Source organism: Lutjanus erythropterus, chromosome 3 (assembly GCF_056507025.1).
Source record: "Lutjanus erythropterus isolate fLutEry1 chromosome 3, fLutEry1.hap2, whole genome shotgun sequence".
In the NCBI taxonomy this organism is placed as follows: Eukaryota; Metazoa; Chordata; class Actinopteri; order Lutjaniformes; family Lutjanidae; genus Lutjanus; species Lutjanus erythropterus.
Genome location: NC_139319.1, coordinates 3,534,120 through 3,550,455, shown reverse-complemented (window position 1 = coordinate 3,550,455; position 16,336 = coordinate 3,534,120). Strand labels below are relative to the sequence as shown.

Here is a 16,336-nt window from a genome sequence, read left to right as displayed (position 1 = left end):
ATTTTAAAGGCTGTTTCCAGTATTTTTAGATTCAATATGTTTCTGTTTGATTATATTATTAAAGCGTAAAGTAGTAAAACAAGAGATTCCTTATTTCTCCATTAGTTTGACTGACAGAGTGCGGGCACAGCAGAATTTAGGGAATTAAAATTCACAAAAATTAGAATTATCTAGTTAACTGAATAATTAAATATGAAAACTCATTGTTATAATTACTTAGATCTTTATCACTTGCTACATGGGCTTACAAGACAATGATATATATCAATGTGGATTGTTTTCTTTTGTGTGTAGTCTGCTTTATTTTTAAGCAAGTCTAATTTGCTATAATAATAAATCATAAAAATAAAATATTTTTTTATGATGGCGTGTGGAGGATAAATTTAGGAGACTCACAGCCTGAAGATAGAGGTACAATGGAGGTACAATTACTTTCTGAGGACTTACAGAAAAGTATAGAAGCTTTATGTTATATTTGTTATGTTGTGATTAGTAGGACTATTTATAAGAAAAAAAAGTCCTCTTTTTCCTAAATGTAAATATTTTCTGTTTCTTTACTCCTCTCTGACAGTAAACTGAATAAAGTAGGGTTGTGGATAAAAAATAAAACATCTGAGGACATCATTTTGGACTCTGGGAAACGTTTATCAACATTTTCACCATTTTTTGACATTTAATAGACTAAACAACTAATCAATTAATCAAGAAAATAATCGACAGATTAATCAACTATGAAAATAATAATTGGTTCCATCCCTAAGGAACTTTCCACATTGTAACGTAATATATTTTGTTTTCGGGCGTGACAGCAATAAGCAGCCATATAAAACCATATAAAATATATATTTTTTTTTTAATGTGCACTTAAAGCTGCATGGGGAGAAAGTTGTGTGGCGGAGTAGTAGCGCTGCTAAAATGTGTGTGTTTTATTTTGAAAGTCGTGACAGGAAGTGGTGTTGTCCCTCCTCTCCAGCCTGTCGGACGGAGTCGTCGCAGCGGATCAGGAGACTTCGGCTCCGCTCGGAGAAACAGCACCGGATTGTATGGTGGAGAACCGTTTCATATTTTTACCTTTTTCTGGGGACCGGCTGTATGATTAAGCTACAATCTTCAATGAGTAAGCATATCCCAGTAAGTAACATGTTTTCTGTGGCTGCCATTTTGTTTTTCTCATGTTTTTTTATTCCTCCGGCTTGTGTTGAAGCTTAAATCAGTTAACGTTATCGTTACCAGCTGGCCTTCACGTTTCTTCGGTGAAATCACGGCCTTCTCGTCACGAACCCGGTTTATTTCCACCGTGACTCTGACTCTTAACATTAAATCTCTTTCTTAACAGTAACGTTAACAGGCTGAGCGGGTGTTTGTTCCGCTTTTTTCAAGTGCATTTAAAGCTTTTGTGTGATGTTCGTCATGGTGAGGAAGCGGCAGCACGGGCTGCTCCTGGCTAACGTTAGTCACTCCAAGTTTCTGTCGGATAAAATCGACGTATTTTTATGTGAAATAAGCTCAACACGTAAATGACATTTTCTTAGTGAATTCCGACGCAGACCAGCTGTCTGCTGCTTTGACGAGGCGTCGTACTTGTCACCTGAAAGCCTTGTGAGATTGTCCATCTCTGAGCCCTGACAGTGCCTACAGGCCTCTAACGTTAAATGATGGCGCCCAGTCTGTCCTCACACAAAGGACACTTTACAGCTTTGTATCGCCCCGGTTATCTCCAATATCCTCAACCAGAGACCACATTTCATTTAACGGTGATTCTGATCATAACAACAAATCTATACGAGCTCTGCTCCAAACAGACATTACTACTTTAGGTACCGTATGTGATTTCATATTGGACTTTATTTGAGGATGATGGTGAGGAAGAAGGCCGGCTTCTTCTAGGGCGACATGGCTTTTAAATAATATCAGGAAATTTTCAGGCTGTGCCGCGATATACGGTATATATCTGAACTGCAGCTCGTGTAATGCTTGATTTTTGGGGCTGGTACCCTTTACTGGAGAGTAGGTAGAATATTTTACAGTTTATTAATAAACTTTATTGTTAAAAATGAAACCTGGGCGCTGAACTAGTATATTTTTTCCAGTAGTTTTGTTGTTTTTTATACATGACATTAGAGCTGCAATGATTGTTTATTAGATAAATCGCTATTTTGCTAATAAATATATATGTATATTGTAGAAAAAAAGTCAAATTATCTGATTTAAGCTTCTTAAATGTGCACATTTGTTTGAATTCTTTTTCCTCTATGAAAACTAAACTAATTATCTTTGCAATGTGAGCAAAACAAGACATTTGAGGACGTAATCTTGAGCTTTGGGAAACATTAATTGACATTTTTCAGCATTTTCTGACATTTTAAAATAACTATCGATCAAGTAATCAAGAAAATAATCAACTGGTTAATCAACTATGAAAATATCCATTTGTTCCCGCCCTATGCCAGAAATAGAATAATATATATACATATATTCAAATAGACATGAGAAAAAGGATCTAAGATACATAAAATGTTACCTATAGAGTAAAATAGTATGCATTATGGTTTGTAAGAACAAAAAGGATGCATACTGGACAACATTTAGGCCAATATCAGGTTGATAATACTGGCTGTCTTATATATCGGTCAGGGCCTCAACTCAGTATACACAATTTCTCTGAAATAATGTACCATAAATTCTCATATAGTGCAAATGTACGATTAGGGCTGGGATCTATGGATCAAATATCACAATATTTTTGACCAGATGTGTTGGTAATGATTGCGACAATATTGTTGGGATGACTATTAGTGCTTTCAGTAAATATTAACAATGTTTTTTTTTTTTTTTTTTTTTTTTTGATAAATAATCATTAGTAATGTGGATGTAATGACTAAGTGGATTAAGACAAAAATAGAATAGTCTGCTAAGTTCATAAAATTGCATTGCCTTTGTGTAACACAGCCTTTAAGACCAGGAAAAGACAACACGTATCTTCACGTCTCATATCGTGACATCAATATAATATCGCCATATCGTCCAGCTCTAATTAGTTGTTTCTTCTAGAAAACAGGTGAAAAATGCTCATCACTTTTTTTCCCCAGAGCCCACAGTGATGTCTTCCATTTGCTTCTTTTGTCCTACCAACAGTCCATTTTATTTTTATTTATCACCCCAAGCACTAACTTTTGTACAGTTTGGTATATGTACGTTTTTTACTAGAAATAAAGATGAGAAAGGATTAAAAAAACACAGCTTGGTATTGTAATGCAACATGTCATCTATTGAAGTGACCACTTTTACTTTCTCACATCTTTTGTGTTTTTGTATCACCCTCCCTCTTCAGTCATTGAATCACTCCATTTTGTTTCCCATGCAACGTTTTCTATCAAATGTTGTTTTTCAGCTGAAAATAGCGGATTAACAAAGCATACTTGAACAGCTTAGGTTTTAGTATTTGGATCATAAGCTGGAGGGAAACATTTCCAGTAAGTAGGCCTTCAGGTATTACATCCTTCTTAAGAGTGTAAAGGGCAAAAACATTAGGAAGTAAATGGCAGTGAAAGCATGTGTGAGTCAGAATTATAGAGATGATAATAACAGAGTGTGTCAGTGTTTAAGCCCAGCTGAAGGCCTCATGGTGAGCTCAGCTTTCACTGATATGACCTAGATGTCAGAAATGACACATCCTTCCTATTGTACACCAGCAGCCATTAGGTAAGATGTTACATGGTGCTGCAGTGTGACTTTATATAACATACTGACAGGTGGGTTTTCATTTGTGCCCCTTATTCATTCATCTGGCCCTCTGTGAAGCATTATGCTGTGTATTATCACATTTTGTGGAAAGCTCTTTTTTAAAAACACTGTTTTATCTGCACCTGTTCAGTATTGGAAGCAAACCCCGACACCTGGTAGAGGCTAGAGTTTACAGTTTAGTTTCATGTGAATTTTACATTGTTAGTTGTTCAGAAAGTTGTTCTAAAACATTGGAAATTACACAACCATTTTTCAGTGTAGTGAGTTTTAAATGTGAAGAAAAATATAAATACAGAGACTTTATTATTAGTGCCAGGGCTGCAACTACTGGTTATTTTCATTTTCGATTAATCTGTCGATTATTTTCCTCACTACTTGTCTAGTTGTTCCGTCTGCAAAATGTCAGAAAAGGATGAAAAATGTCCATCAGTGTTTCCAAAAGCCCAAGATGGCGTCCTCAAATGTCTTGTTTTGTCCATAACCTAAAGATAGTCAGTTTACTGTCATAAAGGACCCAGAAAATATTCACTTTTAGGAATCTGACATTTGATCATTTTAACTTTTTTCTTTTAAAAAAATTTCCTCAAACCAATTAATCAATTATCTAAATAGGAGGCGATTAATTTTTTATAATCGATTAATTGCAGGGTTAAATTTTTTTTCCCACTTGCCCAGTTGAGCAAATGGGTCAGAAATGTTCTTGCGCAAAGTCCGTTGTTACTTGTTCCTATACAAATTATTTTATTAATTAGCGGTTATTAAATAACAGCTATGACTATGACTAAAACATCAGAAAATAGTGAAAAATCACATCCCAGTTCCTCGGTGTCTAAGAGGTTGTCTTTAAACGTCCTGTTTTGTCAGCCAAAATCCCAAAGGTATTAAATTTAATATTAATAAATGTATAAAAGCAAGAAAATTACCACATTTTACAGGCTGAAAACAACATTTCATGCCATGAAAAATTACTTTACTACAAATTACGACTAGTCAATTAATAAATTAATCGGTTGAGAGAAAAACTATTTTGACAATTGATAAATCGTTTCAGTCATTTGTCAATTCGTTGTTCCATGCTTCTTAAATGTGAGGATTTGCTGCTTTTCTTTGTCGTATAGTAAATGAAGAGTCTTTTGCCTTCGACTGTTGGCTTGACAAAAGAAGCAATGGGAAAATGTAATGAGCATTTTTCCCTTTTTTTTTTTTTACTTTTAAAGACTAAAGATTAATCTATTGATTGTGAAAACAATCTGCAGCTTATCATTAGTTGCTGCTCTGTGCTTTGTTTATGATCTATGTGTTCTTGTCAGATATCAACATGGATGTAAAATAGAAGCTCTGTATACGATCAGTCACTCTGAGTCTGAAGGTCTGATGAATTTGACTGGAAATGCAGTTTAACTATCAGGGCTAATATTGAGTTACAGTGTTGTTACTATTAATAAGTGTGCAGAAAGGTGATTTCAGAGCGTCTGATGCAACTGTGAGACAGAAATGTCAACAAGCTTGTCTTCTGTCTTCTGTCTGTCTTCTTCTCCAACATCAGCAGCATTAATGATGCTGCAACTAGATGATGTGGTCTGTGTTTAATCTGTTGTTGTTTTCAGTCCATCAAAAGTTCTGAGAATTGAAAGACAAAAATTAAGATTAACCAAGATTAAAAACAAATAAAATCCTCTAGGGCTGCAACTAATGATTATTTTCTTTACTGATTAATGTGTTCGTTTCCTTGATTAATCCATTAGTTGTTTGGTCCATAAAATGTAAAAAAAAAAAAAAAAAAAATTCCAAAGAGTTACATCCTCAAATGTCCTTTGTCCAGAACCAAAAGTTATTCCGTTTGCTCCTTTAAAGGACTGAAGAAAAAAAAAAAAAAAAATCATATTTGAGAAGCTGAAATCAGAGAATTTGAGAATTTTCTTAAAAAATGACTCAGAAGGATTCATCAATTATCAAAATTGTTGGCAATTCATTTAATAGTTGACAACTATTTGATTATTTATTGCTTACAGATTAATTGGCAAAGGACATATTTAGTAATTTTTGTTGATAACTGACTTTGAATCACCAGTCAGTCGACAGAAAATGGATTGGAAACAAATGCAGTAATTTCATTTCATTTCAAAAATTCGCTGCTTCTAGGTTTTCAAATGTGAATATTTTCTGGTTTTCCAACTCATCCTTTGATAGTAAACTGAATATTTTTTTGGTTTTGGAGTCTTTGGTCAATAAATGAAGACATTTAAAAATTGTCACCATGGACTTTACAATTTAATGATATATAATCTTTGGCTACAGCGCTAACTTGAATATTAAAATCATTATATTCATCTCTGTCAGTTAACTAATGATTTAGCACAAAAGCTTACATGTCGGCTAGTTTTCTTACTTCACTCAAGATCAGTTTGTTCACAAAATAAATTGTTTGAACTTGTCCTGAAATAAAGATACTGTTCCCTCCGAAACCCGACATTAATGGTTGAGTCAGAGATCGGCAAAACTTTTTCTGCCATCAAACATCAGCCTGTTATCCACGGGAGGAAGAAAAACACAAGAGTACAGCCCCAGAAACTGTTTTGTCACATTTCAGTGCCAAAACAAAGAGCACCTCTAGTGCATTTAACACAGTGAGCTTGAACAGAAGTCCTCTGTGTTGTCTCTCTTTTTTAAAATCTTGTCTTTAAAGCATCTTCTTCTTCTTCTTCTTCTTTTCCTTGTCCCCCTCTGTGTCCTGCAGCAGTTCTGTGGTGTTCTGGGTCACACATTTATGGAGTTTCTGAAGGGCAGTGGGGACTACTGCCAGGCTCAGCACGCTGCCTATGCAGACGAGTGAACAGCCAAACTCGCCATCGATCCGACGCACTTGAGCCACAGGAGGGACCCCGGAAAGTTGGCAGGACCGGGACGCCTCCCAGAACCAGCGACAACTCGGCCTGGATGGGGTAACTCCACCCGCTGCACACTGCCCTCGTCGGCTTCCGCCTGGCCTGAATCAAGGTGGAACCAGCCTTGTTTTTTTTTTCTTCCTTTTCTTTTGTTTTATTCCAAAGGAGAGGGTTTTGAGTTGTTTCTCTGATTGTCCGCCCTTTTTCGGCCGTTAACTCCCCAAATTTCCCCATTTGCCTGTCGCAGCCTTCGTTTTTGTTTTTTTTGTTTAGCCTTGCCAACCTCGAAGGAAGACCGGAGGATTTCTGTTTCTGGGTTTCTAGAAGCTCGTTGGACGTTTTTGTTTGACATTCCCTCCGAGTTTAACTACGTGTTTACATTAGTGTTTTTACTCTGTGGAAGACTTTTGGGTTTTGTTATTTTTTTACGTTGTCACAATGGCTCGTATGAACAGACCAGCCCCTGTGGAGATCACCTACAAAAACATGAGGTTCCTCATTACCCACAATCCCACCAACGCCACCCTGAACAAGTTCATCGAGGTGAGCCTCATTGTCATTGGTTAAAAGATTGTTTATTCAGTCAGATTCAAGGGAAATTTACAAGTGTACAAACTGTAAAGTAGTTTGTAGAATGTAATGTTCACATTTAGAAAACATGAAAAGTTAAAGTGCTTGGAAATAATTTCAGAGAGAAAACTAATGGAAGATGAAACATAAACATAAGAGCTTTAATGATTTAAAGTTTCTGCAGAAGATTAAAAAGTAAGAAAGGACTAATTTTTCAAGTTTTATCACCTCTGATCTCATGTTGTGTTTGACATAGCTTTCATGTTACTCTCTGTTTTTTTTTTTCTAATAAATTCTGTGATGCATCTTTTTTTTTTGTAAAGGAGCTGAAGAAATATGGAGTCACCACCGTTGTGAGAGTTTGTGAGGCCACCTATGACGCCACTCTGGTGGTGAAGGAAGGAATCCAAGTTCTGGTGAGTTGGGGCCTGCATCAAACCAAACCAGTGTGTTTTTTGTTTGGCGTTTGCTCTTTGTTACTCTCCTGAACATGCCTGAGAGAGAAACTGAGGTGTTAATTTTGTTAATATGTAGTTTTATAACAGTGTTGTTCAAGATTTTCCATTAACACAACATACAAAAGACAATCATAATACTGAGCTCACAGCTTGTTGCCAACACGACTTTAACCTTAGATTTAGAGGGTTCGCTCCATTTCAGCGCTCTGGTGCACCACTTAACACATCACGGCGAGGTCCGGGAAAACTGTCATCCAGCAGCAGCAGCCATGTAATTATCAGTTGACTAAACAAACATCAGTGTCACGGTGAGTTTTTTAGACTTGCCAAGCAAAAACATGGCTTTAAAAACTAGCAGCGCCACAGGGAGGACAGTGTTAATGTTTTCATTTTCAACACGTTAAAATGAATCCAGCTGATTTCGGTGAATATTGTTTACACTATTTCCTGTTAAATCAAAAAAAGTGGAGATGATCAGTGTTTTCTGTACACATTCCTTTGTTTGAAGATGGATTAGGAAGTGAAGTGGATACAAATTAGTGGATTATATTTAGGGCTGCAGTTATACAATAATTATATTCATTACTTATCCATTATGGTTGGGTGATTGGTTTTCGTATAATGCGTTGTGGTTATGCCGAGTTCACACTACAAGATTGTAGCTTTGATTTTTCACCCACAAAAGCCTCCAAATCAGAGGAAAATCATCATTCGCTCTGGGCTCGTTAATCAGCACTCGAGAGCTCGCTGATACCTCACAGATGTCCGACAGACCTTATGCTCTGCCCAGGAGCTACGCTGCTCTTATAACACAATAAAAAAAACGGAGATGAAGCGTGTCAGATCTATGGAAAAAAGACACTCGCAAACTGGTTTCTAATTTAGAATTTAAAATTCACGTTTGCTAATAAATGCAGCTCAGTGGGCAGATATTCAGCTCCACCAAAAACATCTCTAAATGCACAGTAGGGTGCAGAGTTGGGAGATTATTTTTTTTCCAACATCTTACTTCTCACAATAAGTTAGCTAGTTAAAATGGCCTTAATATTGGTGAAGGAATCAATCAAACTGCGATCTGCATGCCAATCGGCACAAGCCTACTATCATTTGTTGATTATTTTTTTGTCTATCAACATTTCATAAAATTGTCAAATGTGCTCAACAAAATTTCCAATATTCCAAGTTGACAACTGCAGATTCCTTGTTTTGTTCCATTTACACTTTTTGCCTTTGAAGAATCAGCAAAACTTCACAAATTCATTTAATGATGTAAGAAACAAAGATTTTGTCTCTTATTGAGTCAGAAGTGTTAAACATAAACTGATTATATCACCAACTACATTAAGTGGGTCATTTTTATAAACACTTGATGTGTAACCAGTAGAAATAATGAAGACACTGATACAGAAAGAAAACCCCTCCAGCCGTCCCTCCCCCTACAACAACATTTTTGTTCCCCTGCAGCTGGTTTCAGCCCTCTCACTTCTTTTGTTTTGGTTTCCGAGAAACCGGGCAGATGACATCATTTCCCTCCGTCTCCCTCTTCTCCTCCAGGATTGGCCGTTCGACGATGGAGCTCCTCCCTCCAACCAGATAGTGGACGATTGGCTGAACCTGCTGAAGCTGAAGTTCAGGGAGGAGCCCGGCTGCTGCATCGCTGTCCACTGTGTGGCAGGGCTGGGGAGGTGAGCGCTCACTGTCACTCAGATTAAAGTATTATGTTCTCATCATACAGGATCATATTTTACACGTGATTTATGTTGGTCGGGATGTGGCAGATAAAACTGTTGCTGATTGAGAGAAAATTAACCAGCAACATTTTTGATTATTGATCAGTTGTCGGTTAACAATTAAAAATATCAAAACATTCAGTTTCCAGCTTCAGAATTCGCTGCTTTTCTCTGTTTTATTTCGCTGCAAATTTATTTTCTTTGGTTTATGTATTTTGGCTCAACAGAGTAATCAAGTTGAAGACTTTTTTTCTGCTATTGTCTAAATATTCCTTCCAAGTGAATAATTTATTCATCAAAAAAAAATGTGCCTCATTTGACATTGTTTCATCTGGTGGAGGTGTTTGTTGAATAAGGACAGATAAAAAATGAAAATGAGGGGGGAAAATTAGCTTGTTTGTATCTTAATTATTGATGATTAATCTATAGTTTATATATTTTTTAAATGTTTTTCTTAAAAGCAATTGTGGCAAGAAACGTGCAGTGCAGAAAAAATTGATCTTGAGTCAGACAGTTTTATGAATTAGAATTAGTTTTCATTGAGTTGGAAATGAGGACAAACTCAACAAACAGAGTCTGTTTTCATCCCGTCTGCTTTAAACTGATCTGAGATTCAAGTGGCACAAAATTCGGACCAGCCACATGCTGGTTAAATATGCAACTGGCTGGTAGACTTGTTTCACTCAGCAGCCAAAAAATTACAGTAATCTATTGAGTGGCTCGGAGTATTTGAATTTTTACTTGCCGTTTGGCCAGTGGATGAAGAGGAACTTCAAGAGAATAGATGAAACTAGACAAAAGCTCTGAAAACAATCATTTTACATCTAAAGGACGGTGTAAAACAAAGTTCTTTTTCTTACTGACTTGGTACGTTTGTTTTCCCCTGCAGAGCTCCTGTTCTGGTCGCACTCGCCTTGATTGAATGTGGGATGAAATATGAAGATGCTGTCCAGTTCATTCGACAGTAAGTTCACATGACAAAGAAAACCTTTCGACGGGGTTTCAGGTTTTCCCAGAAGAAGGTTATGTTTTGTTTGAAAAGCTGATACAGCCTCCCAGTGATTCATATTGTCACAGTGAAAGAACATTAAAAAATAAGAAGTTCAAGGCTGATAAAAAATTTAATATATCTGCTATTATTTTACGGCATTTTTGCCTTTATTAGGTAGGGCAGTGTAGAGGGGCACACTTTGACGTGCAACACGGGACCGTGGAAGGAATCAAACTGTGGATGTTGCAGTAATGTGCAGTTATCAGGCCCTCAAATATTATTTTCTTAACATAAACACATTAAGGTCCCTTAAATTTGGTTATCGTGACCCAGAAATGTGCTGAACTTTACATTAAACAGTTGAAAAATGATCTTATCGGTGCTCTCTGGTGGACAAGCTGTATGAAAGAGACCCTCCGCTCTCAGTATATTTATTGTTTGTGTTCAGCAGGTTCTTATTATCACCCATCATATGCACACACACACACACACACACACACACACACACACCAGTGTATCTGTGGTGAGCTGTCAGATAATATCAGCCATGCCATTATATTGGTTTTGCGATCTTCCTACAGTTCTGTGACACACAGCCTGTTTCTCACAGTACATAACGCAGGGAGGGATGAGTCATGTCACTGTAAATAGCTCAGATATCAGATAGTGAGATAAGAGTGACTCAGTGTGAGTGGAGGGAGTGCTTTAAAGTATGTGATGTGTCAATGTTTTTAGGTCTCACGTGTTGGTTTTCCAATCATTTTTCATACACAGTTACAAGAGTATTACTGAAAATCACAGTATATGTAATATTATATTGTATATTTAAATCTTTATATAATAATTCTGGAAATGAATCTGATTAAGTGTTGATGGATAAAACAACAGTACAGGAATGTGTGTTTTTGACAAATTCAGGAAACTAAATACTTGATAAACTAAAGTACGTTCATCACACTGATGCTAAATCATATAGAAACCCATCATCAGTGATTTACAATGTTGTCCACAACAGTCGAGTCCACCTAGAGACATCAGGGGTTAAACTACTACTGTCTGTCTTGTTCTGTCATGTGAGAAACAACATTTCAATAGGAAGAAAAAAAAATAATATCGTCACACTGTATTTATATCACCAGATCACCCAGCCCTAACAGAGAGCTGCAGGAAAGCATTTCTGCTCATCTTGAAGTCTGTCGGTTTTTGAATTTGTCTTTAGTTAGATGCCTGAACTAAGGTTTGTGGTTCATGTAGGTGTAAGAAATTTTCGTGTTTTGTAATAGAGCACAAAATCCGTCAGTAAATATCACGTTGGCCTACAAAACTACGTTATCCCTGCTGCACTCTATTATGATGCAGAAAATATCTGAAAGTTGGATGACTCGAATTATACTTTGAGTATTTAGTCGGGAAGTCACGATTCTCTTTTTTGCACTAATGCCTATGCCATTGTTAAACTATTGAGTTTTGATTTGTACAGATCAGCAGGTAATTGGTTTTATGGCAGCTGTCATTTACATTTTCAAATTCTTTAAGAAGTGTCTACATCAAGTGTGAGAGACAGTCGATAAGCTATGCTGGGACGCATTTGACGTTTTTTGTTTGTCTTTTTTCTTTGGACGTGGGCATGGGTGGAGGAAAAAAGTTTGATGTTTTGATTTGATCAGTATTTCATTTAATATTGAAATTGTGGTACCTCTAGTATTATTTATATATTCTCTCAGTGCTGCTTAGATATTTAAAGTGTTTAACAGCTGATGTTTGGAGAGAATGATGAAACTGAGCTGAACTCATGTCACGTTGTTTCTTCCAGGAAGCGTCGAGGAGCGTTCAACAGCAAGCAGCTGTTCTACCTGGAGAAATATCGTCCAAAGATGCGCCTGCGCTTCAAAGATTCCAACGGCCATCGCAATAACTGCTGCATCCAGTAGAGCCAAACCCTGAGCCACGCCAACGTCCCCTCCCCTCCCCTCCCGGCCCCACAACTGAAGAGTTTAATTAAACCTCGCTAGCTTATTGGCAGGCTTGTTTTCTTAGTCGTTGTGTTGAAGTATTTTACTTTGGAAAACCATGCTCAGTAATTCACCTCGTCCCCTTCCCGCTCAAGTGTCAAAAAAAAAAAAAAAAAGAAAGTAAAATGAGTTGTGTGAACCGGAATCACCGTGTTTTCTCTTCATGTGCCCGAGAAAAAAAAAAAAAAAAAGATTAGGAAGGGCAGCGCTGAGTCGTGTATCATTGTAAGATGTTGGATTAATTGTTTTCTGCAAACGCATCCCAAAGATTACGATTGGCCAGTTTACATAGCCTGAGAATGTGCTTAAAAAATAAAATAAAAAAAAAATAAGACGACACTTTTAATTTCACGTGAGTAATCATGTACCCCGTTCAATCTTACGGTTCCGTTTCAAGACAGACTAGAAAGAGGTATGCCTTCCTTCAAATCAGATGGTTCATCCATAAATGCCTTACAATCGAAGTGGAACAAAGGCAATCGAGGCGGGAGGCGACTCTCGCTGGCATTTGGAAAAGGTGTTTCATTTTTCTACTCGGAACAAAAAAAAAAATCGTTGCCTTTGTCTTGTGCAGGAAGTCTTACACTCACTTATGCCCTTTCAGTAACTATTTTTTAATATAAAATGCTTACTTGTTGCAATATTTGTCAATTGAAAGTCTAGGAACTTTTTTTTCTCTATCAAACCTTCTGTTTACTAATTAACTGCCATGTCCAAAATGTGATTTTTTTTTTTCCAGGTTTTGTTTCTTTTTTTTTTTTCTTTTTTTTTGCTTCAAACTGGACTTCCAACGTCTGCGATATTTTGTATGCCTTTTTATTTGATGTCCGTAACTTAAGACTTGGATACTTGATGATTTTATGTATTTGAAAATGTGTACTATTATTATTATTAGGTTGGCTATTTATACTATCAATGGATGTGTGATTTAGTACCGTGAGCGACAAAGTTGTACCTGTTCACCAACTTGTGAGAGTACATTAAATGATACACTGAAAAACAAAGAAAAGAGTGATTGTGTGGTTATTGTCAGTGCTTATGAATTGTTAATATCATGGTTGTGTCTGAGTTAAGTTTGTTTTTCATTGTGGAAATAATTGAAAATCTCCAATCAAGGTCCACTTACCAACTGTTGTCATGCATCTGCATCTGAACTTTTTCTAAATATTCAGTTTGAAAAAATGTTTCCTTTTACCATTTGTAAGAAAAATCAAAAAAAGTTAAATTAATCTGTCGAGAACACGCCAAGAGACGGGGTTGTAATTATCTGATGAAAAGATTTTCCTTGACAGAATTAATCTAATTTTGGAGATTAATGTCAACAGATGAGGTTTTTTATGGGGTCAGGGAGGTCAAAAAGGAAAAAGCAATATGGAAAAAAAAGAAGGGGATGAAAATAAATTTGTAATGATGTAAAAAAAAATTAACATAAATGTGAAAATGGTTGTTATTATTCTCTTATACTTTTTATGTTTCCACATTTTTAAAATGTATTCCTTTGTTTATTCCTCTATATTTCCATGTTCATGTTCTCATTCTGTTTCTGATTTACTCTTTTATTTGTAGCACTAATATGACTCCATAGATTTTTCTTTGGTTAGTTAAGTCTCACATGCTCTTCTTTCCAAAATACAGTTGTGTAATTTCTGTGAAGTCACACATTTTAAACACTTTATTTTATTCAAATAGATGATGTTTCACTTCCACACTTCTTCCATACAGGCTCTCTCTGTCGTGGTTTGTTCCCGTCAAGCATGTGATCCTATAAATATAAAAAAAAAACATTTCCACACCTCCTGACACTCTGTTGTTCTGTTGTTCTCTTGTAAAATGAGCCGTAAATCCAGGTATGAACAGCAGGCAGTGTGTGTCAGGTGTCCGATCCTCAATGCTGAAATAACAAGTTTTATTCAGAAAATATAAAAGCCGCTTGTGTTGGAACAAAAACTGCTCAAAGGCAAAAACAAGCAGAAACATTGTAGAATATATGAGCACACTTCATGGCTCGTGAACTGGGTTAAATAGATCAGGATGGTGGAACTGTGTGGCCGCCCCCTGGTGGTCACTTTCAAACATACAGCCTACAGTATTTACATCAGTGAGGGTCGCCCTCCTGCAGTGTTTCTGATTATCAACCTGACGAACATTTCAACAAGGAGGCTTTCTGATGTCAAAGTCTGCAGCAGCTTCCCTTTAACTGTGACAGTCAAAACATCGCATTTAATCTGATTTCACTGCAGATATTCAAACACTGAGAAAGAGCTGCGTCATTCAAAAGAAATGACAGTTGTATTTCTTGCCTGTGTAGGTTTTTGGGGGGTGAGTTGCAGAGTTTTGGAGAAATCAGCCGTAAACATGTCTGCTTTCTGTGGCAACCAAAAAAAAGCAATAACTCGTACAAACCAGCCCACCTACAGTAGATTGCATGAGCTGGAAAGACTGATTTTCCCTCTGAGATTGAGAAAGGATGCGTCCATCACGAGACGGACAAAATGCATAAAATACTTGTCAGAATAAGGAACGTGGCGGGTGACTCTCCACCATCTTACCTTCCTCCTTCAGTACAAGGAAGTGATGTATAAAGACGCCCCTGAATACATACCATAATATATGTCTGTTAGATCAAAATTTATGGATAAAAATAAATTTTTCAAATGTATGTTTTTGGTGCTTTGAGCATCACAAACCGAGTGCCATTTAGTCACGTTTTATTAGAGAGAAGGCAGACTAGAGCTCGAGATCTGTACCCAAGCCCAACGGGACCTGATGTGACCTGACAGGTCGGGCTGTGCCTTGTTTCTCACATATTTCACAGGCTCACGTTGGTTGTACCATGTTTATTTATTTATTTTCATTTTTCTGCCCAATTTAGTCATTGCTAATTCCCCCTGTGTGCTGTCCCTGTCACTGAAAACTCCTACTGTTTGATGCACAGGGAGAAGCTTGTTAAGAAAAATGTCGGGCTGTAATCGGGTTCAGGTTGAAATATGCTAATGAGGGTCGGGTTCGGGTAGGTTTCGTGAAAAAAAATTATGGGAATGGGCCTTAATGGGTTCAACTATTCAGGCACAATTAAAGTGCTAAGGCAGAAATCTCTACAGCTGATATCTCCAAAACTCTCACCAAAAAAATCTAAATGGACAAAAAGCACCACGATAGTTGATGGTCTGACGATTCCTCGATTCCACCTACTGGAGGTAATACACTGACTACAATGTCAAAAACGCTGAACTATCCCTTTAAATCCACTGTGCAAATGACCCTTAAAAATGTTATTCTTTGAAACAGTGTCTTGGTTTATCATTTAAATGTATTTATTCACATCACAAACACAACTTTAACTTTGGATTACTATCTTCAGATATTCTTTACACCGTGTACTTTTGCACATTCCTGCACAAAATCTGCACAGATCTTAAATTTACAGAACATATTGCACATATTTTTGTAATCGTTTTCACATTTTGTTAATTTCCTATTTTCTGTTTATGCCTTTTGACTTGCAGCACTTGCTTTTTATCTTTCTTTATATTTTTCTACTTAGAGTTTATTTTTATGCACCAAAACACAGAGGCAGATTCCCGATATGTTAAAACCTACTTGTCTATAACCCTGATTCTGATCACTGTGGACTGTCTCTGTGAAATTTTCTTCTTTTATATGTTTTGGAAGTATCCAATCAAATTAAACTGTGAGCAGAATGTGACCTTTTTAGTTCTGAGAGAAATCAAACTGGGAACATTCAATGTTTGATTGGCAAGAAAATTGTCAAATTCAAAGACCACTTCAGTCTAAAAACTTCTGGCATGTTTTTGTCTTCACAGCAAGAGCGTCAGGTTCGGTTTCTGGGAAGAAATGTCATAAAGCTGTTAATCAGAGGAATTCAGTTTTAATTAGTTTTTTTTTTTTAAGTCTGCTCCTGGTTGTTTTTGGGGCTGTACTCGTC

At 36.7% G+C, this 16,336-nt stretch overlaps 1 protein-coding gene and 1 long non-coding RNA gene across 2 annotated transcripts; both read left to right on the top strand.

Moving 5' to 3' along the window:
* Positions 1–972: 972 nt before the first annotated feature.
* Positions 973–6,854, top strand: LOC146329448 (uncharacterized). The gene is made up of 2 exons (XR_014769817.1): positions 973–1,131; positions 6,482–6,854. It is a non-coding gene; the product is annotated as an uncharacterized LOC146329448 (long non-coding RNA).
* A 185-nt stretch (positions 6,855–7,039) lies between these two features.
* On the top strand, positions 7,040–13,399 carry ptp4a1 (protein tyrosine phosphatase 4A1). Its single transcript, XM_084714709.1, has 5 exons — positions 7,040–7,172; positions 7,523–7,615; positions 9,212–9,342; positions 10,277–10,351; positions 12,192–13,399. The coding sequence occupies exons 1-5, from the start codon at positions 7,068–7,070 to the stop codon at positions 12,307–12,309; spliced, it is 522 nt and encodes a 173-aa protein (XP_084570835.1). The 5' UTR covers positions 7,040–7,067; the 3' UTR covers positions 12,310–13,399.
* The last annotated feature ends 2,937 nt before the right edge of the window (positions 13,400–16,336 follow it).